The sequence below is a fragment of the Vidua macroura genome, chromosome 1, assembly GCF_024509145.1.
Source record: "Vidua macroura isolate BioBank_ID:100142 chromosome 1, ASM2450914v1, whole genome shotgun sequence".
NCBI lineage: Eukaryota > Metazoa > Chordata > Aves > Passeriformes > Viduidae > Vidua > Vidua macroura.
The window spans coordinates 95,305,798-95,332,214 of NC_071571.1; the positions used below are offsets into that span (position 1 = coordinate 95,305,798).

At 42.0% G+C, this 26,417-nt stretch overlaps 1 protein-coding gene across 3 annotated transcripts in view; it reads left to right on the forward strand.

Annotated features, from left to right (window-relative positions):
* Positions 1-26,417, forward strand: part of ZNF516 (zinc finger protein 516) — a 100,989-nt gene that overhangs the window by 71,526 nt on the left and 3,046 nt on the right. For 2 of the 3 annotated variants that reach the window (XM_053993526.1, XM_053993537.1), the window contains exons 3-5: positions 13,320-14,789; positions 19,663-19,767; positions 20,675-20,742. In XM_053993526.1, coding sequence (XP_053849501.1) covers positions 13,320-14,789; positions 19,663-19,767; positions 20,675-20,742 — 1,643 coding nt within the window. Of the gene's footprint in view, positions 1-13,319; positions 14,790-19,662; positions 19,768-20,674; positions 20,743-25,608; positions 25,667-26,417 lie in introns of all 3 variants that reach the window. The other variant, XM_053993547.1, reaches the window with a different exon arrangement.

Here is a 26,417-nt window from a genome sequence, read left to right on the forward strand (position 1 = left end):
GTTGGGATTTCAGCTGAGCGCGTTACCTGTGCTCAGGTGAAGGTGCCAGTGTGAGCTCCATAGTGCCGAGAGCGCGTGGCTGAGCTCTGGGGATGGGTGCTGTGTTTGCTATGGAACCTCTCTCACAATGGCCTCAAGTCCCTTCAGAGGCTGTGTGTTCCTTTTGGTTAAGGAACTAAAGCTGAAATTGGCTCGATGTGATCGATGTCTGTACGTAAGGACTAGTTATCACTTGGATCTTGTGTGTAGTCAGGTGTGCAGGTGGATTAAGTTCCAGATTAAATGCCTCTTAGTGAATAGATTTAAAATTACTCTGACTTTGAGAAGAATTTTCAAAACATTTTTATTTTTGTGACGTCGGCTTAATCTGTATCTCTGTCAGAGTAGTTGTGGTATTTAGTACTTCTTTATATGGTGATGCTGGGAAGACACACACACACACACACACACACACTCTCTCAGTAAATATCTGGGCAAACATCTGTTTTTCAGTCTGATTTTCTACTATTTAAGAATCTGAATTACCCAGGTTAATTTCTTATGCCCATTCTTCTGTAGACAAGTTTTATTTCTGTCTAGTAGCAGTCTTAAGGGGCCAACTGTGATTGGGATGAGTGGTGTCCTGCCATTTGTAACAGAAGGGTGTGGGTAAATTATAAGGAAGTGATGTTACAGAGCCGAGGAACTCTTTCTTTATTAGTAACTTAATTTTTTTTTTTTCCCCGTGGAACGTTATGTGCATAAAAACAGACTTTGCAGTTGATACATGTCTGGAGAGTGGGGTGGTTTGGTTACCTTAGTTCCCCTCATCCTTCCCCAGTGCATCCACTCCCCAGTAGAGTTGTTCTCACCTATTGTGTGCTGCTGGGAAAGCAGATGGCCTTCCTGAGCTTCCAAAAAATCAGGTCCCTGTAAGTCCTTAACACCGGGGAATAATTAACACTTAAACTCCTCAAGAGGAGAGGTGTCAGTACTGCTTCCTGCAAAAATACACCAAGCCCTTGCCCAAGAGCTGGTGCAGCTTTTTCCTTGTTCCCAGTGAGATGATCTTCCATCCTGCCAGGTCTGCATGTCTGAGCAGACAAGCTTTGCACTGAAACGTCAGACATCTTTTTGTTTAAGGACACCTCATAAATAACTGATCATCGACATTTTAAAATCTTCTTCTGTTAATCTCATGGCAGGCCCAGGGATCTTTCCTGGGGCTTGCTCTCAGTATGGAGGTGAGAGATGCCAGCGAGGTTAATGGAGCGTCTCGCCCAAAGTGGTGCTGCAGAATGCTGCAGGTACATGTGTAGAAATTCTTTTTTATCAAACCAAGTGTTTAAGTTGCCCTTAAATACACTTACTTGCTCACTTGTAAGAAATGTAATAAAATGAGTGCTGGGGGAAGGAAATAAATGTGAAGTACTTTCCTGCCATTCTGGATGTGTATATTTGGTTCTTCAGTTTTCTCTTTTTAATCCTTTTGAAAAGGAGAAATTCCAATTTAAGCCAGCCCGTGGCAGTGTTTTTCAGCATTTCTTTTGCTTCTGCTGCTTTTAACGCTTAAGTCTTGGTGCTAATTGGAAAGTGGAGAAGCTTCCTATGTGCTACATGCAGTAGTTAGTTTCAGATTTAGTAATATTTTAGCATTTTCACACAGCTGTTATTAAAATGAGGCGGTGATATAAATAATCATGGCTCACAGGTGCAGAATTACTGTTTCATTGTCTCTGAAGCTTAAGTGATGTGTTTCTATTGCCACTTTTCAAATGGATTTGCTTTGTCTTCCCCATTGTCTTTTAGCATAACAAAGTTTATATTATTTGAAACATTCATTAAAACAAGTTTACAGCTGGTTCTTCTTTTTTTCAAGACATCTTTGAGACCCTTGTCTCCTGACCTTTCTGAGTTACATGATCCACCCTGGGATGATTCTCATCTGACTTCTTTCCCAAACAGAGGACTTCCTCTGTCTCTTCCACCAGAGTTAAATAGGTGTTGGTATTTATTTGTTTTGTCTTTTAAATGACATCCTGAAAGTGATTTTTTTCCCTTTAATAATTTTTTCAGAATAGTAAGACTTTAAAAGGAAGAATGTAAGTGAACCCAGAGCTCTGGTGTTCTTGTGAGCTCTCAGATTTACCCCTCAGTATAAAAGGAATGGTGTCAGAAAAAATGCTAAAGCTCCAGATCCCTTCTAGAGCGCATTTTGCCTGCAGACAGCTGCCCTTTCTGCTGCTGTGCTGGTGGCGCTAGGTTCCAGCCTGCTTTGTCTGTCAGCTCTTCAAGGGGATTATGGAAGTCTCCAGTAAGTGGCTGATGTCTTCAGTGATCTGCATAAGGCTGTCACTGAGTTGTTTCAAGCTAGGTCTAAAAGAACATTTACTTTCCTGGAAGTGCTTTCCATTGTCACTGCTACCCCAGGGGAGGGTAGCGGAAGGAAGGGGAAAGGGAAGGTACTTTTGTAGCAATTAACTGACCAGCAAATACCCCTGTCCTGTGCAGTCAAAAGGGGCAAACACTGCCAATGCCGAGCCAGAGGTGGCTACAGGTGAGCTGGGTCTGGCACCTCCAGCCTCTTCTCTTGAGGCCTTTGGCTCTGGGCTGCAGGTTTTGTCACATGTACAATGCCTTTCGTGCAATTCAGCTGCAGTGGGTACTGAGTCAGTGGCTTTAGCTGAGTAGCCAAAGGCTGCCCTTGCGCCTACAGTCACGTCCTCCTCAGGAGCCTTGGTTCCCTTTGGTCCAGAGCAGAGCTTTTCAAATGAACTTTTGATCTTTCAGTAGCATAGGTCCTTCTTCTTCCTTGAGGAAACTCGGCAGGGCTTCGTCCCTCATCTCTCCTGCCACGTGCTTGCAGCACCACATAATGGTGCTCATTATGATTCAGCAATGTCACACGTCACCAAGGGCATCCCGTTTCCATCCGGTTTCCAGTGGTCAAAGAATCATAGTTCTGTCCAGCCTATGTCTTGGGTTTTGTTAGTATGTACTTCTTTCCCTATTCCAAACCTATTTTCTTCCATTCTCTTTTCAAAGTCCTCTTTCCTCTGAAAGCCGGAAAAACAATCAGCCCAAGAAAGTATATTTTCTTTCCAAGCACTCTATAACTACCAAGTCTTTAAATCTGTGTAATACTTACAATCTAGGTTTCCCTTTCTGTCATGTGCTCCTGTGTTTTATATGTGATGGACATGCACAGTAGAGATTCTCGACTGCCTTAAGTCTGTCAGCAGAGTCACTAGCTATGGTAGCGTGGCCTTCAGCAGGGAGAAACAAGGTAAATTAGGTCATGCAGAGCTCCTTATTTCTGTGACTGCTTCCTCTGTTACCATGCTGGGCTTGCCGGCTGTAGCTGAGGCATTTCTGCAGAATGCTGGCTGACAGCACAGCTGTACCCTCTGTTTTTAGATTGAGTAGCTGTAGCAAAGGGCTTTATGATGTATGGCAGTACGCTACCCATGCTTAACAAATGATGGGAGAAATGAAATACTGGATGAGGAATGTTAAGCTGTATGGGACGACTGCCAGTCCACACTCCTGGCCTGGAAAGCTTTCCTCCTTAATGCACTTGAAGGAAGATGAACAGGTGGTGGTCAAGAAGATGCTGTGGAGCAGGCATTGTGGCAAATCTGACTGTTGGAATGAAAGGAAAAATCTCCAGGAAGATTTACAACTGTTTGGATCTATGTTTGGAGGGATTGTACAGGCAAGCTGCCACTTGCTTAAAAAAATCTGAGTCATGATTTTCCATCTCCTCTGCAAGTATTTTTGATGCATCAAAGCCAATTGCGCTTCTCTTCCTATGCCTTAAACTAAAAGAAAAGAACCACTACCCACAAAACCCACAACAGCCCTTGCCCAAATCCAACTCTCAAATTTAATTGTGTATCCTGCTGTGTTAATGGTCTTAGACCCTTTCTTTTATCCCCATCTACCTGAACCAAACTTCACAGGCAGGGCCACACACAGAGAAATGTGCAGTAGCTACAGAGCATACAGAGGTATGCTGCCTAGGTTTTGGACCAGTTCTACTGTATTGCTGTTAACTCTGAAATTACAAGAGAGCTGTGTTAAGAGTCAAATTGGTATCATCTGGCCTAATCACTTCCTAATTTTGCAAAGCATTCCAGGGGTTTTATATCCCATAATTTTTCTTTAAGTGTATTACGAGCAGCAACATTTAAGGCAATGCCAAACTGTACAGTTTCATTTTGGCAAACAATCCCTTGAAATGTGTTTGTATTGGTTTTGTGTATGTATTCTTCTAGCCCTTTATTTTACCCACAATTTTTTAGGTAAGTACTTACCATTCCTTCACCTTTTTCCAGAATCCAGACTGTAGCTAAAACAGCTCTCTGTGAGATAAGAAGACATCAGGATGCTTTTGAAGCTCAGAGGGCAAAGAGGGGCTGTAGGCCATGAGCGGGAAGTCTTTTCCGAAGTCCCAGAAGGGGCTGCACTGGGGATGAGAGCAGGATGGGGATCAGATGCATTAGCTCCAGCCTTGCTTTTTAGAACTGGTCAGACCAGTGTCACCTGCCCTCAGCTCTACAGAAAAGACAAACTTCATTTTCAAATAGTGAAAGCCCCAGTGAAGTCTTCACTACCCTTGGGTTGATATAAAACTGGGTGGAGGGTGAAAAAGACACTTAGAAAGGCTGTGATAACAGGAGCACCTGCAGATAAGTACATGTTGTTTTGTGGGGCTTTTTGCCTGCTGCTGGGCAGAGAATACGCTCACAGACGTCTGTGAGAAATACATGGGTGAAAGGACTTGTAAGTCACGACTAGCTCTGCCACTGGAATTCCTATGTACCATGTATAGAATGACTTACCACAAAAATGTCACGGAGGAGGTACAGAGAAATGTGATGAACAGTGAAAATGTCGTGTCTGTGGCACACTGCCAGCAGCAGCCATTTTACCCACATTTGCACTTTCACTTCATTAAGTGCCCTGCTGTGGATGCTTTCCTTCCATAAGCTCCATGTCTGTGTTGTGACTGGAAGGGCTGATATCTGGGAGACAGATCCCAAAGCATCTGCCCTAGAAGAGGGTTTGTGTTTGGGGTTCGCTACAAAGCTTTTTGCACCTGATGGGCACTGGTGTGAAGCTGACGGTGATGAAAAGGTACTGTGCAATAGGATATTGGAATAATTTGCACATAGAGCTGCTGGTTCAAGCAGTTGATGTTCATGAGCCTTGTATCATCAGTACTGTAGATAACAACAAAACCAAATAGTCTTAAAGAAAACATTGTAGCTGGAGAGAAAAAGTTCACTGTGAACTTTCAGGCTTGTTTTTCCAGTACCTAACAATGTGCACTTCAGTCTGAGAGATTTTGGACCTGATACCCTTTACAGCCTAGTTTCTTAGTTACTTTGTTGGTGCCTATTCTCTTGATTATGCTTGAAATTCCAATAACCTTGCTGGCATTTGCATCTGTAGCTGTCTGGATGTTTTCAGACCTCCCTTTTCTTTTGGGGGAAAAAAAAAAGTGATCTTGAAGTGTGACATAACTCTAAAGCATTTCTGCTGTGCGGAGGAATTTGTAATTTTACTGAGCTAGGGAATACCTTGTAGAGAGTGGTCTTTTGTGTGTTGTACTGTTACTGTTCTCAGACTCAGATTTCACTCATCTTAAAAGGTTAAGTTTCAAATGTAATCAACTAAAAATGTTGTGCTTTTTTTCCACTCACTTTGGTGACATTACTGATTCTTTCTGAAATGCAAAACCAATGCAGTATCTCTGATGTTAATAACACTAATAATCTAAAATAATTGTGAAATATCAACATGTGCAGTCCAGAACTGAACAAACTTTTTTATGTCTGATGGTCAAGTGTTCATGTTTTTTGCTGTCTGGATTGTAAGAGCTCTGTGGTTTTTGTTTTCATAAGCAGCAGGTGTCCTGCTGGACAGTGCTGGAGAGATTAGTCAAATGGAGACTGGGAAGCATTGGAAGTGGTGGGCTCGACTGGCCTGTCCTGCTTTTGTCCCCTGCAGTGTCCCCCAGTTCTGCAGGGGAAAGGAGATGAACAATGCAACGGGGCTCTTCAGCTGTTTGCGTTCTCTGGGTTTGGAAGGATGATGCATTTGACAGCGAGGGTAAAAAGTAACTTGCAGCTAGAGTGAGAAATTGCAGAGGATAAAGTTAGTGAAATGAAGGAAAAAGGACTTTGAAATAAATCAATACATTGTTATTGCAAGAATACAAGGAAGCCTTAAAAAAAAAAAAAGGAGGAAAATTAGCTAAAAAGAGCATGATCATAAAAAAAATGAATTAAAGTCACCAACCATTAGTCATATAATCATTGTGACAACAGCAGTAGTACTATTTGGGAAATAAATGGTGTAAAAAAAAGTTAAATTTTGTTACTCTAGGGTGCCTGTTATGCTTTAGGAATATTACTCTTCAATTTGGAACTCCCACTAACATCATCCTGCTGCTGATCACTTCCTCTTCTCCCTCATTTTGGAAGCACAAAAAGCAAAAAATCACAGATTGAAATGAGCAATTTACTGGAAACAGAAATGAGATAAAAAAACAAACAGAAACAATAATAAGAGATACAAGACAAAAAAAAAAAAAAAAACAAAAAACCAAACAACCAACCAAACAAACAAAAACTAGCAACAAACAAATACAGCACATGTCTGGTCTCCAGGTTTCTCCCTTCTCCTAAGCAGTGAGAGAGTGTCCCTTTCCCCTCCACCCAGCAATGACCTGAGGTGGTATTGAATAATGAATAACATTAGAGTCCTGGCCATGCCCCCTCCCAATTTTTGCAAAAAATTAATGCTGTCCCAGCCAAAACCAGGACAGTGCCTAAAAAAAGTTTAATTTTTTTCATCAGATAATTATTTTTCCACTCCTAATCTACTTGTAAGATCACAGGTTTTCATAGTCATCATCTTTCCCCAATAAATACTTCATAGAAAGTAAAGAGTTCCCATCAGGATGATTTGCTTGAAATTACTGGCTTTGAGTTTAAAAAGTCAGTGGGAAGTCATTTTAGGAACTATTAAACTTTAGATGTAGAAAAGGAGAATGGGGAGACAGTGCAAACTGTACCAAAGGGCTGCTGCTTCTGGTTGGTAAGCCCTTGGCCTGGGTTTATTTGCTAAGGATGTATAGGGTTGCTAAAAATGTATAGGTGATTTCGTGGAACTGTAAATCTAACTCCCCAACAACTAGCCACAACAAAAATAAGAGGTAAAAATACTATAATAGAAAAAAGCAGTGCAGTGCAAACCAGAAGCATCTTGCTCATGGCCAGATTGAAGGCAGGACTCCTCAGGGCACCTGGGACTTGCTTTCTATGTGCTCCTGGGCTGTGGTGTGGGACAGCATTACTCTCTCCCCCCTTGTGTAGCTGAAGGGAAACCTTTGTGGGACAGGGTGTGCTGTCTGACTGAAAAACCATCTGTATCAGCCAGCATCAAGAGCTATGCTGGGTTTCTGCCCTGTTAAAAACCTCAAACCTCAGCCAAAACCACTCACCGTCAATTCTAAGATTTGTTGGAGAGAAAGCAGGGATATTAGTTGATTGTGTGCTTTCTACCCTCAATATCGCCTTCTTGGCTGCTAACCTACCCCATCCTGTGGTGCTGAGTGCTCCAGTCTAGTACTTGGATCTTTCTCTGAACTGTTGGGGAGCTCGTGTAGGAGCCCCTCAAAACATCTAACAACATGTAAAGCAAGAGGAGCTTTGCAGATGAGAAGCTGTATTTCCAGTCAAAACAGCATAACTTTATCTTCCCAGTATCTCATTTTGCCACGCGGCCTTGTGCTGTAAGAAAGCCTAAGCGGGTTTGTAGGAGTTGTCTCTCTCCTCATGCCCACGTTGCCACCATGTGTGGCACTCAGTCCTCTGAGTGGCAAAACTGAATCAGAAGACAGGGAAAGTGGTGGGCAGCGTGTGAAGTATAAAAACTTAACCCGTAGGATGCTAGAACAGGAGACATGGCTCTGCTAAGACAAATCCTCCTCTGGAGAACAGATACTGGGTCTCTTTGAACAGCTAAACTAGGCTCAGAGGATAAACCTGCTGCTAAGGAGTGTCATGGGCTCACTGTTGAATGCTCCAAGAGTTCTTTCTTAAGCTGTGTCTGGAATTAATATGAAAGGAAGGCTAGTTTTTTGGCATATGTCTGTGAAGCAGTTACAATGTGTGAATACTGGCTAATGCGGGGTTTTGCTTTGCTGTGCTGATAGAGCGAAGGGGAGGAGTAACTCATGCTTTTCTGTCTCCCCATGAAAAAGATATGTGTTGATAGTCCATGTTTTTGTCCATGCAGGTTTTACAGTCCACGTGGTGTTTCATCTCTTCCCTTAACATTTATTCCTCAAGCTGCAAATATTTATTATCTTTTTATTATTATTATTATTATTTCTGTTAACCATGTGGTTTTTTTGCATGCAAGTGTATCTGATTGTTGTGGATAGACTCCAGTGCTCAGGATGACATAATTCTTCTGGAGCTTGAACTCCTGGGGAGGCTGCAGACGTTGGCTTGTCACCCTTCTGTCTTCCTCAGCCATGTGGGGAAACTCTTTGTCTTTATTTTCTTGGAGGGGTTACTTTTCTGTGGCAGTTCTCTGAACTACTTCTGACTTACCTGTATTTGCAGATCTGCACAGATATTCGAGGGGCATGGACTGTTTTTGTTGAACCTTCCTTTCACAGAATAAAAGATCTGAATTTTCTGTGGCAAAACTGCTTTTTGCCTTTTTTCCCCTGCTGGGTGCCATTCTATTATGCTTACTGTGGGCTTTTGCATAGTGCCCATTATTATGGTGTGTATATATATTTATATAGATTTTTTTAATATATATATTTCATATATTTTGTATATTCAAAACCCAGTGTGACTAGCATAGCCGTTGTGTCTTCTTCAGAGGGATAGTTTTTTTTTGGTTTTATAATGTGTGTTTTTATCTCTGAAACCTAAGCTGAAGAACTTAATCTAGTACACTCATATTTAGTTTGCTGTCTGTTGTAACATCAGTTATTTTCAACATTGCTTTTTCCCAGATTTTGCCTTCCCACTGCATGGATTTTTTTTTTTTTTTTTTGGGATCATTTCCCTTCACTTGTCTTACTTAGCCTGCTTTTCTTCCCCAGAATGAATCTCATTTGATTATTTTCAGACTGCATTTCTATTCTCTCTGAGTCCCTGTGCATTATTTCCTTGTCCCCATTATTTTTGTAGCTCCTCCAAATGTGATATTTCCTGGAGATTTAAGTTAGCATGCTGTCTAGAATCTTTTCTGGAACATTAAAGAAAATACCAAGTGAAATAGGACCTAATACAGGTCTTTGCAATATTGCACCTTCTTCCCTTGTTATCCTTTGCTTTTATCATGATTTATTTGCAGTCCGTTTTCAAATCAAGCCACAGTATTCATCTCAAAGTGCAAATCACTATCAAATGTTTACTGAAAATCAAACAGACCACATCTGCTCCTTTTCCTTAGACTCCTAGAGCTGTAACACTAGCCAGAAAAGGGGCCAATTTCTAGCCAGTTCTGCTCTTCTGAATAGAAATCACGATTTCATTGTCCTCAGCCTTGTAGCCTGGTTTACTTTATAGGAAGTCTCATGAATTAAAACAGCTGTGCAGCCCATTCTGAAATTCTGTTTTGTGGAGAAACAGTGCTGGAAGAAAACAAGTGGAGTTTATGCATATGAGGGGGAGAAAGAGAGAAGAGGGATGTATGTGTGTGGGGAGAAGGGACGTTGCTTTTATCTGTGTGTTTGAGTAACTGGGTGATGGCATTAGGTGTATTTCTGAGGAACTGCACAAATCCCTGAATATTGTTGTGTTTCTAGACCATGGTTTTCATATAGTTAAGTGTTTAGCACTCTCCTGCTCTGCTTTCCCTGTGGCCTGTGATGCTGTTGGTACTTGAAGCTGCAGTGAAACTGGTGGTGGCCTCTTAGCTAGGCGCCTTGGAAAACTCCTCTGCTTTAGCTGTTGCCCAGGTATCTGTGATACAGAAAAACTGTAGCACTTCTCCTGTAGTAAAAGGACCTTTCTCACTCTGAAGTGCAACAGATAAAAACAGCTGTTTGGGGTAAGAAACAAAGGAATTGAGACAAAATATAAGGAGATGATGGAGACTGTAGGATAAAAGCAAGAGCATGCTTAGCCAAGAACACTTTCAATGGGGAGTATGAATTATAGTCCCTGGAGATCAAGCAGAAGGCATCTCATTCATGGCTTTTTGCTTTGACCTGGCCATAATAAAATTTCAAAAGTTTCTGGTGACAGTAATGCCTGCACTGGGCTGGTTAGAACAATATTTTATACCAGTGATTTAAAAGGATTATTAGTACCCCTTTTCAGCTGGGGTAGGTAGCTGGGAGCAGGCAGAAATAAATTTAATCTATTTTTCTAAAAAGACTTTACCTATATTTTTGAGTGTACTTACCATCTTCTCCTGCTCTTGCCTGCATCCCCTCTTCCACCTGGCTTTTGTTACCTGCTCAGTGCCCAGCCTGGACCACCTGCCATGATGGGAAGGATGGCATGAAGCAGTCTGGGTGTTGAGATCTGTAGACAAGATGGGACTAGGGAAGAGCGTTGGCTGTGCTTTGTACTGAGAAGGAGGTCTGAGTTGGCCTGCAGATGGAAATTTTTTTCTGTCCAAATCTTGGGAAGTAGGGTATGGATGTGGGTTTTTTTTTTGTTAGTTTGGTTTTTTGTTTGTTCATTTGTTGTTGTTGTTGTTTTGTCTTTTTTTTTTTTTTAAGTACAGCTTAAAAAAAAACCAGCACAAATACTGCTATTGAGCCTCCTGATCGAAGCTTTAAATTTATTCCTAGTATGTTCATTACTGTTCTTGTGAGGCATCAGAGAAATTTAATCTAGCAAGACACTATGAAGAGGTGTTAGAAGCTTATGGTTGTGTTTTGTAATACCCTTACAAATTTTCATCTAATGCACTGACAGCTTTGGGGCAACTGCGGGCCTATAGACCTCAGAAATGTCTTCATCATTTTCCTGCTGTGTTACATTTTCCACCTGAAAAAATCCCTTTTTCATAGATGGATGCACTAGGAAATAGGGCAAAAAGGTCTGCATCCACCTCAAAATTGGCAGTCCCAGGCTTTATGGGTGGCACATGGGACTGTGGGCTGTCTCTCTGCTTTCTCCTCCTCCTCCCTTCCCCAGGTACAGACCTAAACTGAACAGTCCAGACCTAAAGACCAAGCCCACATCTGAGATGTGCCACCTCTCAAAGTCTGACCTTGTCCTCCTTGCTGAAACAGCTTGGTACATAGATTTTGACCAAGAAAGTATGCAGGAATGTCTGCGGTACTCAGAGCGACCTGGGAGTTGCAGATACCATTCTGCTGATGCCCCCCTTCATCACAGCTGCAGAGGTGGACCAAGAGCCTCCCAGCTGGGTAGTCCCTGCAATGGGGCTGGCAGTGGTCTCCCACCTCCCTCCTCTGCCCAGTACAGCCAGCAGGTCGGTTCTCTCTCCACTGAGTACTGCTGCAACCAAAGTATTTGTTTTTGCTTTGCTTTATTACTTACTACAATGATCAAAGCAGCCACTCCTTGTGATCATAAAGAGAAGCCTTAAAATCTTATTTAAGAGCACAAGTATTTTGGGCTTTGACAGATACGCTTTGAAAACAACACAGATGTGCAGTGTCAGATTTCACTGCTGCATGCAGTGTCTTTGTTTCAAACTGTAAATTTGGCTAGTAGTGCTGGGCATGTGCTTTCCCAAAATCTTGTTGTCTGCAACACGGGAAAAACAAGTTTCTGGGTTGTGGGGATTTTTTTCCCCCTGAATATACCCCCTTGGAGGGTCTGAAAGGAAAATGATCTTAGCAAAGTGAGCATTCAGCCCTGCGAAGCTGCAAGCCTATGGGTTATTTTTAACCTAATTACCTCGAATTAAACAAAAGCTTAAGAATGTTTTTGCTTGAATTGAAGGTGAGGCTAAGTAGACTTCATGTGCAGAGCAGCTCCAGCCAACAGTGTGGCTCTTCCATTGCAGAATAATGCCCGTGGCAGTGCCCTGTGCTAACGAACGGCGCTGGCTTTTCTGAAGGGCTGGCTTTTCTGAGCTGATGTGAGAGGATATGCAGCTCTAGAGCAGTTCACTCCTTTCCCCTTCTCACCCCTCCTATGGATGCGGTGATCACTTCAGACTTGGTGACGTTTTAGATGGAGCACGGTCTCCTTACACTTGCCTGGCAGTGGCTCATTAACTGCGTGTTAATTGAAACTGAAAGTTTGTCAGTTGATTCAATTCAGTTACATGCTAAATGAATTTAGTGCAGTAAGCATTACTGCTGTGATGAAAATCTCTGTGGAATTGATCTGTGAACTGATTTAAAGGGATTCATTGGCTTCATCAGTGGCTCTCAGGGGTCAGTATCGGGAGAGCAGGCAGATGTAGCCACACTCCCAGCAAAACAATTCCTGCTCTTCTCTTTCACCCTAAACAGTTCTAATTACTGGCCAGTATGCTCCCTTTCCAGGACATATGTTAGGTGGATAAATTTACTCTGGAGAGCTGAGAAGTGAAAAAGAAAATGAGGAAAATTAAAAGTCTGGTTTGAATTCTGTAATATAAATGGCTGAGATGTTGGATTCTTATCTTCCTATGGATTGACCAGTCACAAAGTTTTCCTAAAGTTTGATTCAAACATAAACATATGTTATAAAGAAAAAAAAAAACTAAAGAAATCAGAAAAAAAATATCTGCTTTAAACTAAAGGACAGAAAATTCAAAATTTACACCCTCTATAACTCATCTTTTATACTTGGCCACTGCAAAAGTCTCCCTTAAGTGGGCAATTTATTCTGTATGCTATACCTGCTTATATGGTTGGTTTCTGTGTGGAGCCAATTTTTATTGCTAAGTTATAAACCCTTTGAAAATAGGGGCTTGTAATGGAAGTGCTGACAGACCTTTAACTAGGTCAGTTTTATCTGGCTCCATTATCTTTGCTTTTGTTAAAACATTAAATGGTTGCAGATTTGTTTATTTTTCTCGCAGTCCCAGAATTTTAACATGGGTATGTTATTGAATTGTTTTTTCTTCAAAATGTCAGGAACACGCAGTACTAGAGAGTTTATCCAGACTACGCAGTCATCTTTAAAAGTAAATTGAACTGTTGCGTCTTATTTCAAGATTTGCTTGCTCATACAGTACATTTGGTCTGTAGCACATCATTACCATAGTAATACCAAAGTTTCCTTTTTCTCCTGCTGTCCTCTTCTAATCTTGAATTCTTCTTTGTCTTTTGGGCTCCTTTCTGTGTAAAATGACACTGATGTTTTTTTGTTTCTTCCATTCAGATGGAAAGCCATACCACTGCAACTTCCCTGAAAAGGAAACCCCAGTGATAACATCTCAGTTGGATGAACTCCCAAAGCTGGGAGGCTGCAACACCAGAGAGAATGAGGCCAGGGAATCTAAACCAGAGATTCCTGCTCTGGTGTCAGCACTGGAGAGTGTCATCAAGGAACCCTTTTCAAAATACCAAGGTTCTGCGGACATAAAGATGCCAGTATTTCATCACAGCCAAGGGCTTCCTTGCTCCAGTCACATTGCTAGCTTTGCTTCGGGTATGGGCCAGACATCTTTAGACATGGTCATGGACTTGAAAACGTCACTTGAAGTGCAGGCTAGTCGTGCTAGAGAAAATTTGCTAGACTTGCACAGGGAGCATCCTCTGATAGAAAAAGGTGCTGAAGTTCTAGAGGTAGCTCCACTTGATTTGAGTGAAAAATCAACAAGGGATAATTCATGCAATAAATATCTGAATACATCCTTGCAGGCTGCTTTAATTGTCTACCCATGTCCTTTCTGCAGTCACAAAACCTATTACCCTGAAGTCCTATGGATGCACAAAAGAATTTTGCACAAAATCAGCTGTAACTCAATGGTACCCCCGTGGGTTCAACAAAATGGATTCAAGAGTATTAAAACCAACCTGGTCTTTCTGGCGAGGAGCGGGCGCACTGGCCCTCCTCCTGTTCTCGGTGGTAAGGAATGCCAGCCTTTGCCCATTGCCAGATTTACACGTACTCAAGTGCCAAGCACGTTGCCAGGTTCCAAACCCAGCTCCCTTTCTGTTGGGATGGCTGCAAAGTCCGGGAGTACGCATCCGTCAAAGGACAGTCACGTGCTCGGCCACTGTGGTTCACGCGTGTCAAGTCTGGATGGGTACAGACAGCCCAAGTTAAACCATTCCCAGGAGCAATACAGCATAGCAGCACAACAAAAAAGCAAATACGAAGCAAATTCCAAACTTCCGCAAATGGGAACCTATGGCAGAAGCGTCACACCTACTCAAACTGTCATATCCAGGCCTAGCACGCAGCCCACCAACAGTAAGCAAGTGGAAAAGTATGTGGTTCCCCAAGGAAGTACTGGTTTTGCCTCTCCAGGTAAGCACTGTGCATCCGACTCCATGAAGGCCAAATACAACCCCCCGCTGCAGTACCATCCTCTGTGTAAGAGTGAGCAGTACCCTAAACATGAAGAGCCATCGGTGCCTCAGAGGGAGCCTCATGTGAAGGCTGGAAATGAGATGAGGACATTGGCAAACTGCACAGCAGTAGCACGAGCCAGTCCAGTGCTGCAGCCTCAGCCTGGTGCCGTGGGAATTCCTCCGGCTTTACACTCCAGCAAACAGGATCTGGGATCAGATGGGCATGAGAAACATTTGGACATTTTAAATATCTTTAAAACATACATTCCAAAGGACCTTGCTTCACTGTACCAAACCTGTGGTGCCAACAGCCCCGTCCTAGATCACACAGGTAAGATTTTAACAAGCCCTTCCATTGCTGAGGACGTTGCTTGTTTGTTCCTTTTTTGTTCAGAACCATGATGTGCTGTTTCCCAGTTTTTTCCTTCTCTGCCTTTAACAGTTAGGATTACAAGTTCACTGTTTTTATCATTGCTGGATAGGCTTGAATAGGTTTGTTTACTGCTCTCTTAACATTGCAGCATCCCCCCTTGTGCACTGTGTGACATTTCTGTCGCAGGTTAAATGTATCTGGTTCCACCTGGAGTACTGCAGTTCCTTTGTCCTCTTGCTTCAAGCAGGCTAGAGTTACACAGATGTGCTGTCACAGGAAGATCCCCCTGATATGCTGGTGCTGGCACACATCATCATCTTTTTGCTTCAGGCAAAATAAACATCCTCTGAGGCTTATCTGTGATGTTACTTTGGAGGTTTTGTTCAATTTTGTCTGCAAACAAGTCTTCCAACAACACAGAGGGATAATCGCTTGTCAGTGTCCTTTGTCTTTCGTGACAAAAGTCTTAAGATCTTCCTTGTCCATATCAAAGGCTACTAGGTATTTTTCAAATGAGTCTTTTGATCTGTTTGTATGCTTATAATTAAAAAGAGGCAGAACTGAACATGTGCCTGCTAATTCACATAAGCAGAAAAATCAGTTGTGCAAATAGCCAGTTTAAAAGTTTGGGGACTAAAAAAGTTCAATAGTCATATAAATAAAAATACACCTACATATTTGCATTTGAAACCATACTCTTCTGACGATCTGCCAGAATTAGTTTGTTGCAGTGGAAACTGAAAATCACACTGATTGTTTACACACAAGATGTATGTTTGTCTGTAGGGGAGGAGAATTGGAGCCATACCATACACCTCTTACCACTTGTAAACCATGCTGGTTTTTATACCCTTCCTCTCTTTGTAGAAGTCGTGCAAATCAACTCCTCATGAAAAGAACACACATTCCGGGCCAGTGTTCCAGTGTCCCTGCTTGACATAATATGCTCTGTTTTGTCAAAGGCATGTGTGAAATGGAGTTTTTGCAAGTGGTACAAAATCCAAGACACTTGGAAGCTGGTAGTCTTAAGGACAGCTGCGGTCTAGTCCCCAGAAGGTGTGTGCAAGTTGAGGCAAGGAAGGAGCCCAGAGTGTTGAGTCAGATCTTGGTGGAAGGGTCTTTTGGAGGAGACAGGAAGGCAGAATCTCTCTGACATAGTCCATGAGTGAGTTGCACCTTTCAGCCACCTCCATTGTCAGTTCTGCTCAGTCACTTCAAAGGTGGTACTGAATAGGAGCCTGTTACTTATTGAGCAGATCATTTCGCAGGAGCTTAGGGCCTGCTGGATGATTGCAACCAACATCAGGCTCCTGGGTTTTGTTAAGGAAGCAGAGGAAGACATGCTTAGTTTCTGAAACTACAGTTTCACTGTTCCTTAGGGTTTTTTGGTCCAGTCGGCTTTGCTTTTGCCATCCCAGTGAATTGTTGTTCAAAGTTTCTCCCTGCCCACTTCCTGCTCTAAGTACCAGTTAATTGTTTCACCCCCAACTTGGGGTACCTTCGCGTGGGTGCCCTCCTTGATGTTATTTAATAGTACATTGTGTCAGCCTGCTCAGAGAAATCTTAATGATCCAGTGAGCTCCCAGCCACATTAGGAGGGATAAGAGAAAAACAGTAAAAGCTAGGAAATAGAAGATGACTAAGTGAAGGCAAGGACCAGAAAATTCATGATGACTTTGGGAACAAACTAAAATAGGGGCAGGGTTTCTAAAGAGGTCTTTATTTACCTGCTTTTTAAAAGAGGGATTTTATTGCCAAAATGTTTTTGCTGGGCAGTGATTTCTAGAGACACTTTAACTGGAAGTTATTTAGTGCCCATCTCTGCTTTTAAACCTCTTCTTTCATTCCAAGTGTTTTACAGCAGTCAAGTTTTCAGAATTTGAAACCTCTTTTTTTTTAATGTAGCTTGTCTTCATTTTATATACAACTTCCAGGTTGCTGATGTTTCTCCAAACCAATTGGCATGACGGCTGTTTTTCATAGCACTCAAATAAAAAGCTGCTTCAGGCAAAAGAAATGAGATCCTACCAACTGCAAACAGAGGAGTGTAATTGAACTTCATCTGAAATAACATATGGCTCTAGATAGGCTGAGTCCTCTGAGTCAGTATGCATCATCCCATTTAGCTTTAATACCGTAATGTGAATATGACAATTATGACATAAAGGACATCCAAAAATCTGGATTATGTATAGTATTTGTCATGTTTTTTACCCTCAGTTGAATATTCCCAATAGACTTTCCTTGGGGTTTTTTGGTATATGATGTCATCTTGGATCACACTAGATTATTTTAGTGTGTGGTAGTACAGTGTTCAACTTCCTTTTGAGTGGCTGCATTTGTTTTTGGGATCCTTTCTTTGGCGTTTGTGTTTGTTCCAGTGTGTCCTTGGAAGAGAGTTCTTTTGTGATGCAGCTTCAAACATGAAGCTTCCTGTGCTAGGCTAGGTTTGTTTCACACTTCCCAGTCTTCCGAAATGCCTGTAAGAGAGAATCTTACTGTTATATTTAATAGAGGTTATTTATTTTATTCATGCCATTTATATATTGGAAAAGGGTGGGTTATGGCAGCAGATGCACTCTTTCTTTGGGGCTCCTTTGAGACCAGCTTTGAGCATGGATTTCACAGGAAATCCCCATTCACACAGTGGTGTTCCTTTACCTGAATTATAGAACACCTGTAGTCATCTACCCGCTTTGGTTCACCTAGAGGATAACCTGAGTGATGACTCACAGGGGTATTGCCTTGTGGCAGCTGTGCCCATGCTCAAAGCTCTGAACTATCAAAAGCCTTCTGGTGGTACCTGGGAAATGCAACAATGGCAGATACATCTGGAAGCAATCCATTTTTTCCACCTGCTTTTTGAGTAACTTCCTTAAAGTGGGTGCTAGGGAGGGGTTAGGTGGAAGTCTTAACCCAGTCATCCTTGGTGTTTGTACAGGGGTTTACAAACAGCATCCTCAGCCTTCCTCATGGGTGGGAGAGGTGCTTCCATGAAGGCTGGTGGATCGGATTAGTGATGGCTGCTGAGATAATTGTATTCCCCTTCAACAGAAGGAAACGTAGGTTACAGAGGGATTAAATGTCTTTCTAGAGGTGTCAGAACCATGACCTGAGGAACCCAGTTCTCCTGGGCCTCACAAAGCTACTCTGCCAGTCCCTGCCTGTCCAGTAGTCAGCGTGGCACTCCTGCAAAGGCCCGAGCTGGTTCCTCCACACACTTCCCTCAGCTTTGCTTTCCAGCTTGCAGCTACAGTTCTGGGCAGTGAGGGCACAAATGCTCGTAACAGCTCAGAAATCCTGCTTTAATCTTGACTGCCTTACAAGGCAAACCCATCCTGTTACAGTTCAGTAAGGTTCTCATTGGTATTTAGAACATGTGATATTTTAAATTTTATTTTGTTAGGGTTTTTTTTTTCCTAGGGTTTTTTTATTTGTTTGTTTGTTTGGGTTTTTTTTTTTTTGTGTGTGTACCTGGTCTGAATATTTCCCCAAATCATGATCTTGTATTTAACGGTCAGTATTATTTTGTGAGTATTCAGGTGCATTATGCAGACTGTGCTGCCATCTGCAGGAGGTGCTATTATAAAGGAAGAAAACAATCTGTGAGAGGGCTGTTTGTTTGGAGTTTTTTTTTGCAGCAAGACATTTCTTTGCAGTGTATGGTCTGGTGAAAACCATCCTAGGATGCTTGGCTTCATACCAGCAGAGTAAATGGCAGCTGTCTTCTTCTCCATTCATTTTCAGATGCAGCATCCATATTTTGGATTAATTTTGTGGCATCCTGCAGTTGATTTTTCAGTTGTGTGGAGGTTTTTTGTTGCCACTTTTTTGGTCACAGTTTTATTCTTTTTAAATGCTGTAACTGGGGGGAGGGGGGGAATATGAAAGAAAAGCTGAAACTTCACTTCTGTTGACTTCCCTCTCAGAATTTCTTTAAAAGCCAAAGTATTCCAGTGGCAAATGGAAACATCAACTCTTTTCTTCCAAAGAGGGTGTTTTACCAAAATAGAAAAGATGATGTTCAGACATTTTTTTTTAAATAATAAAAAAGCCCAATAAAAGTCAAATGTGTCTTTTTTGATCAGCAGCAGAAAGACAAAGACCAGCCCTTTAAGTCAGATGCTGTAAACTGACCTTTGGAGAAAAAGGAGAGGTTTGAGCGGTTTTCCACAAATGCTAATGGCCTAGAAAACATGTTTACCCAGGGCTGGGGGAAGGCTGCTGTGCTGCTACCAGCTCAAAATGTCCGGAATGACACTTTCATTCACAGATGTCTTTCGTCTGTGCCTCAGAGGTCCGGGGTCAGAGCAGCACCGGCAGGCAGGTAGGCAGGGGCGAAAGGTTTGATCAGTCTGCGATGGCTCCGCTCGCTCTGCATTTGTCTCTGAGGTATTGCAGCCTGGGGGGGACAGTCGGGCTCTGGTCCTACTCACTTCCTATTATCCATGTGACTTGTCTCCGCCACGCTGGAGTCACTTTGATTTGCCTGATGTACTGCTTGACAAAGCTGGGTGATGGCTGAGAAGTGGATCCAGCTGCTCTGAAAAGCGCACACCTGACATGCCAGTCCTGGTGCGGGCACATCATGGGGAGCATTTTTTAATTCAATGTAATTTATGCATTCTTGCAGTCCTGTGTGTGCCTGGCCTGTCAGCCAGTGCCTAGATGAAGGCTGACAGTTGTCATCCAGGGCCTGAAGGTAGCCTCACATAATGACACATTAGACATACTAATGATGTTTTCTTCTGGCATAATGTTTTCTTCTCAACTTTCCTCTCTCCTCTCCTCCACCACGCACCCCCCTTCCCTCCTTCTCTCCTGACTACAGGGATGCTCAGGACACAAACACGCCAAGGAGACTGTGTCTGCAGAGAATGTGGAAAATGCTTTACCCAACCCAGCCACCTCAGAACTCATCAGAGGTCCCATGCAGGTATCTTTTCACACTCACTCGTACTTTCTCCCTTTCCCACTTGACTGTTTCAGATTCAGCTAACAAAATGCCAAGAATTACATTTCACGTACCGTGTTAACCTAAGTAATTCCAGAACCTAAATCTAATAGACAGGTTTTTTATTTTTATGACTATTGCTCTTGTTCTCCAAATACTGCTTACCTGATCCCTGCCCGAACTCCATAAAATTGCAATGCATTTAAGATAAGTCTGTTTGCAAATGTTTTATTTTAATTAGAGAGTAGGGTACTCAGAAATGAATATGCTAATGAATTCTGTTGCCACCAGCACAAATTGAAATCAAAGTACCCCTTTCAGCACAACATAAGGCTTTGTTTTGCCTCATCGTTGCTGTTGACAGGAACATTTTTGTGGGAAACGAGATTTTCCCTCAGACTGGTCAGCCCTAAAATGGGAAATCCCTACCAGCCTTTTTTAACCTGACAGGGTCTGTGGTTGAAGCTGGAGGACACTGAAGCCACCAGTGTTGGTGAGCCCTCCTGAGCATTGCATGAGACAGGGAGAGTAGCAGGTTCCTCCTCAAAAGTGTGAATGATGCATACATAAGCCAGTCTGATGCAAAATGACAGAAGCCAAATGGTAAGTAATGCAAGAAGAGGGTCCCTTTACACATACACTGATAATTAATGTTGTCAGTGATTGCTTTCTTCAGCGCTGAAGTCTGAATTAAAAAGGGCAGTGGCCCTAGGCTGCCATTAGCACACTCTCTTACAGTAAGTGTTACGGTAAATTGGTATTTTCCGGCCACAGGCTAGTAGCTGGTGTCTTTTTTTGAACGTGGTTAATCTGTAATGGTCTCAAATGATGTACACACACTAACGAAGCTTGAATGTTCATCTGTTAACAAGCCCCCTTGTTCCCACAGTGGTATTTGAGTCTAATGGACTCCGAGGTACTGAAGTTCACACCACCTCCGCAGATGCCCCAAAACAAGTATGTTTTACAATTAATTGGGTGTTTGGTTTTTAATGTGGTAGCTGGGAAAGAATGGCACAGTGATACTCATCACTAAAGCACTGACTGTTTTATAATGTGTATAAATAATAATGGTATTGCTTAATTTTTAGCTCTTAAATTTTTAAAGCATTTTATCAGAATCTGATATATAGAGAGTCAGTTAATTGTAAAGCAGGTAGTTAGTGTTTAAATAAACATGATACTGGCTTACTGGGGACTAGGTGGGATGGGTAACTCTGTAATATGCTCTGACGTGTAATAGTGAGATAGTACATAAAGAATTCCTGGAAATCTGTTTTTACAATTAACACATTTTCTGCTGCCACAAGACAACTAACGTTTAGTCTGTATTTTTCTGAAGAGTATTTGCACCCTGATACCCAGTATCTGACTTAGAAAAGTTCTCATCCACCAGTTTCCATGGACTCTGTTAGTGCGCTTTCCTGTTTCTTGTATACAGTTTCCTGTCTTAACAAACACTTCTCAGAGCTCTGAATTATACATGACAAAGCTGTTACACAGAAAATCATTAAACTGAATTTGTTTCATGTATCTTACGTCGTTGGAGAATAGTGTCACAGCCTGGACCTTCCCATTCCATTTGCAGCTTGGCAGGTTTGTTTCAGAGCACACCTTCTCATGGGTACTTCTCTTCCATTGTGAAACTGCCTCCAGCATCACTCACTTTTCCTTTCATCCTCATTCTTAGTTTAATTTTCACTATAGCAGCCTCTGTCCTCCTGTCTCTTACTAAACTATTGCAGATGTTTTTAACCATGCTTAGAGAATGCATCTTCATGCTACTCCCAACATGGTGAGTTTTAGGAATTGGTTTGTACTTGCTCAGTAAACATTCTCACTGGGCACCACTATGCTGCCTAGTTCATATGCTGCACCCTTCATGAAGTCTCTTGGCACCTTCTCTGTGCCCTTTCATCTTTCTGGCCCAAAGGCTGCATGAAGAGCCCAGCCTCTGTTACAGGAGCGTGTGACTTGACACCAAGCCATAAGAGGGTCCAACAATTCTCATAAAGTTTCCAAGATGGAATAGCACTTTGGTTGTTGTTGTGAGCAATGTTTGCTGTGCTTTTGTGGGACAGTAGCTGCAAAGTTATGTTGCAGTGTCCCCCTTATGATGCTTATCTGATAAAATTGTACAAGGACACATCTGTGAGTAACAGAGACCGATATCAATGTAACAGAGTGAAACACTGCAGCTCTGCCAACTTGCTCAGCTAGTCTTCGATTCTCATCAGTTTAGTAACACAGATTAATAAACCTGAGCATCTTTTAAAAAGCTCTTTCATCTTTTCATGCTCATGGTTTTCTCTTGTGTAGTTGAGTTCACATTCTGAAGGCATCTGGGCTTTCTTCTAGAAGGCAATATAAGGTCAAAGTTGGAAATACATTTCCAAAAAATTCTGAAATGGCCATATATATCCAAAAAGAAATATGGCAGCTCAGACCATATCTGGATTCCTTTTGTAATTTGGGTTATATTACTGCACAATAAATTGACTCACAATCTTGTCTTTGTAAACTATTGTCATGCCAAAATTCATTGACTAGCTTCTTCCATGGCGAAAGTAGCTTGCTCTCTCTATCTGCCAGTCTGCCTTCGAAGCATTTGATTAAATTACAGCATCTCCCAGTACAGCAGAACACTGAATGGGGGTTTGCTTCTTGAATGGCTTCATCTTGTGCCAGTCAGTATTCCTTCCACAGAAGATGCGGTGTGATCACTCCTGCAGGAGATCATTCCCTTTCTTTTGTCTTGTTTGCTCCTCAGTACCAACCTTTGTCTCAATTTGTCAGCATCTGTGTCAGGGGGATTATTCAGTTGTCTGCTGTTTCGCTGGCTCTCGTTGCAGGCAGGCATTGTGCTGCCCCAGAAGACTCCACCTGCACAGTCCCTGGGCATTACAGAGGGAATACTCTCATTTCCACAGCTGTAGGGGCCTTTAGAAGCACAGAAATGAGCTCTCAGTGAGAACGGTGCCTGCAGCATTCTGTTAACATTACCATTTCCCACTTCAGATGTTGTCACTCCATGTCTTCATTTCATTTCTTAATTGGGGACAGATCTTTTCATAAGAGTTTAGGGTGTAAAGTCAGTTCAAGTTACAGAAGTGCCATGCACATGCTCCGAGCAAGAAACAATAGTTACCTATATGGTAGTTTGAGAAGGGAAGAGGGTTTTTTTTTGATGTCAAGTGGAAATGATTCACTTTACATAATGTTTTCACCTCACAGGTAAAATAGCTTCCCCTGAGTAGTCTGCTAAAGAGTAAAAATATTAGCATTAGTATTTCAAGGTTCCGCCATTCCCTTCTCCCAGTCAGCCAGATCATCTCTAAAGGTTTAGGAAACAGTGTTAGGTAGGGCTTTTAAAATTCCCCAGCATGGTAGCTTACAGCAGTGCTACATTGAATAGCAGTTTTATCACAGAATAATTCTAATTCTGCATGTTAAAAATAGGGTCTACAGCCAGGCTTTTTCAAAAATGAACTAGCTAAATCTATATTTAGGTGTCTAAATAAGAGCCCTATTTTAGGGTAGTGAACCACCAATAGGAGGTGCAGGTGCTCAGCATCTGTGAAAAGGAGGTTACCTATAGGAGTGTGTAAAAAAGATCAAACACACACAGTTTTGTTGCTATTAGCACTGGGCTGTGTTTCATGCTTTGTTATCAGCACCAATGAAATACAAATAAAATGTAGGAAATAAGATGTTCATTCATAACATTATTTATTGTGGTTTCTTATTTCTACCTGAATGCTTTTAAAAAAACCCCAACAAAATGACATTTATACTTAAAATTAATTTCCCATGAACTTTGGAATATTTCCTACTCTTCTTTATCTAAAGGACAAAAAATGCTCATTACATACCCGAAGTCAATACAATCTGTGCTAAGTCATGTAGATTCTCTTGAAAAGCTGCCATATTAAACATATTGAATATTCTGAATATTTTTATAAATGCTAAATATCCCAGTATATACATAATTAAACTTGCTTATCCACAATGAATATGTATCTTAATTTGGAATACTCTTAAGCAACATCCAGAGACATGATTTAGAAGGCATGAATTCGGGGAGTACACTCCAATTGCACATACATGGCAAGACAAAAGCTGGCTCCCCTTCAGAAGGGGCCCTGCAACCACGTGTGTGTGTCTCAAAGGAAGGCTCTCCTAAAGCATGGAGTCATTTCAGAGGCACTGCCTGATGCTGCAGCCAGAAGCCCAATTCCCAGTGGTACACGAGTCAGTCTGGAGCCTGCTTTTTCACCGTGTGACAGCAGTGGTGGCAGTTTTTACCACGTACGCCGTGCATTTTGACTCCTTCAGCGTTTTTAAAACCATATGAAAACCTGGCCTGCTTTAGGAATGTAGTTTGTGCTCTATCAGTAGTGTCATCCAATACACTCTAAAAATTTTAAGGGACATGAAATCGGGTTTTCAAAAGGCGTGATTTCCTGGTTAGCAAAAAGGGAGAGTTCTCTCTAATTGAGTGTATATGCATGTGAACCATATTTGCAGCACTGGAGCCAGAGACACCAAGTTCTTCATCTTCTGTGTGAATGAAACAAGTAAAATCTCCAAAACTCCAACCTTTGTCCTCTCAGGGAAAACAATCTTTTATTTACAGAAAATCAATTAGAAGCTGCAGCCCAGGTTAAAAACCCAAACTGTTGGTATCCTGAATTCTCTGGCTGAAGCTTACCCCATGCCAGAAGGCAGTAATATTGGCCTGTTTTGTGAAAAAGCTCTGGACACCACAGTTTTTGGGCCCCATTCACTGAAAAGACAGGTGTGCAGTAGGTCCTGTATCTACTGTGTGACAAGGGTACTGTGTGACCCTTTATTAAGGGGTCCATAAACCTTTATTTTCTCCACTATAAGTATTTTTAAATATTTCTTGCAGCATTCAATACTTGAAATTACATAAATGTGAATAGCCTAAACTTGGGGGATAGAAAGATTGGAAAGAGCCATCAAGAAAACATTATATACATGTCTGTATGTGTGTTGTAAAGGAGCTTGGGGGAAAAGCTGGGGACATCTGTTACCTGTAATGTTTTTATAGTCCAGCAACACTATGGCTCTACTTGTCCTAAAGCAACTTTAAAGAGAAGGGGAGGAGGCAAAAAAACATAACCCAGATGAAAAAGCTATTTAAACTTGGTTTCTGAGTTTGGCTGGTTTGGGTTTTCTTGCACTCAAAATTCTAGTACTGTCTGTTAGAAGTCCTGTTTATGACATTTGTTCATATGAAATGTCTTGCCCCAGTTCCTTGCAGAGTTTGTTCCAAAGATCATGATTAATAGTTCAGTCCTCATTATTGCAAATGTTATTTTTAAATAGTTATTCTGAGAACAAGAATTCCATTAATCAAAATAATAGATAATGAACAAATAAATGGCAACCTAATTTGTCTCGTTCATACATATGGAGATTATAATGCAAACAATCAAGGAACCATGGAGGCTGCTGTACTGGCATCTGAGTAATATGCATGTACTCTATGTCTGTTACTTTATGAGCAGTAGAGACAGGATTAGGAGCTGTAGTTCTTGTCCCAGCACTTGTCCCTTACTAGCAAACCGCAGTGGTATCTGTGCTCCTTGCAGTTTACTTCAATGTCATGCAATGACCTGTCTCCATTTTACTAACATACACAAACTGGGTTTTTCCTGTTAACTGGGGAAAAGCCATGGAAGTTGCTATGAGAGCAGCCTTTGGCATAGAAGCTGTAGGTTTCACGTAAAGATTTGCTGCTTTTCACTGAAAGTGAGGAAAGCCTAATTTTTAAAAGGGAAAACATTTTTATTTCAGGAAGAATTCAATCCAACTCTGTATCAGCTGGTTCAAATTGTGACCATACCTTGGGACGGTGTGAGTACAGCAGGGTGAGCCCCTGGGTGGGTTTTGGCACACGTGAAGCTCAGGTTTTGTTTGCCAGTGAAACTGGGAGCACAGCTGTGCCTGAGAGGGGCCCAGCCACCCAGCACCTCCACCCCCCTGCGCTGTCCTTGCAGGTGTGGGGAGGATGGATTTTTCTTCTCCTGGATCCCTTGTGCTATGTGCTATGTGGTCCATGACATGCAGAGCATGCCTTCACCACCTCGCAGACCGTCCATCCCAAAAGAGCGCCCCTAATTACACCCCTTTTTTCAGTTTCTGCCCAGGGAAAGTGGGGCAAGGTGCCTGCCATCCCCTCCCTTCCCCTTCCCTACCTCCTCCCCAGCCCCATGAAGCTCTGCCACGCTCCCCTGTGTACATGGAGCCGGTTCGATACAAGGCATTCCAGTGATGAATGCCTCCTCCTGGAATTGTGGCTGTGTCTCTCAGGCATGATGCAGGCGCGCAAAAATGTAAAGCATCTTTCTTAGTTTACTGCGGGAAATTCAGCATCCAACTAAGGAAGTTTTATCACATCTCTCATTCAGTTACTGTTTCCTACATTTCAAATATACTGCAGTCTGTACAGCAGCTTTTTTTTTCTTTAATTTTGTTGCAAATCTTTCCGACTTAAAACGAAACTTTGACTGGTAAATGTCATGAATCTCGGGCCAGGTTTAATTAGGAATTTTCTAAATCTATTAACAAAAGAGATGCACTTAATACATTATGTCAACCAGAGC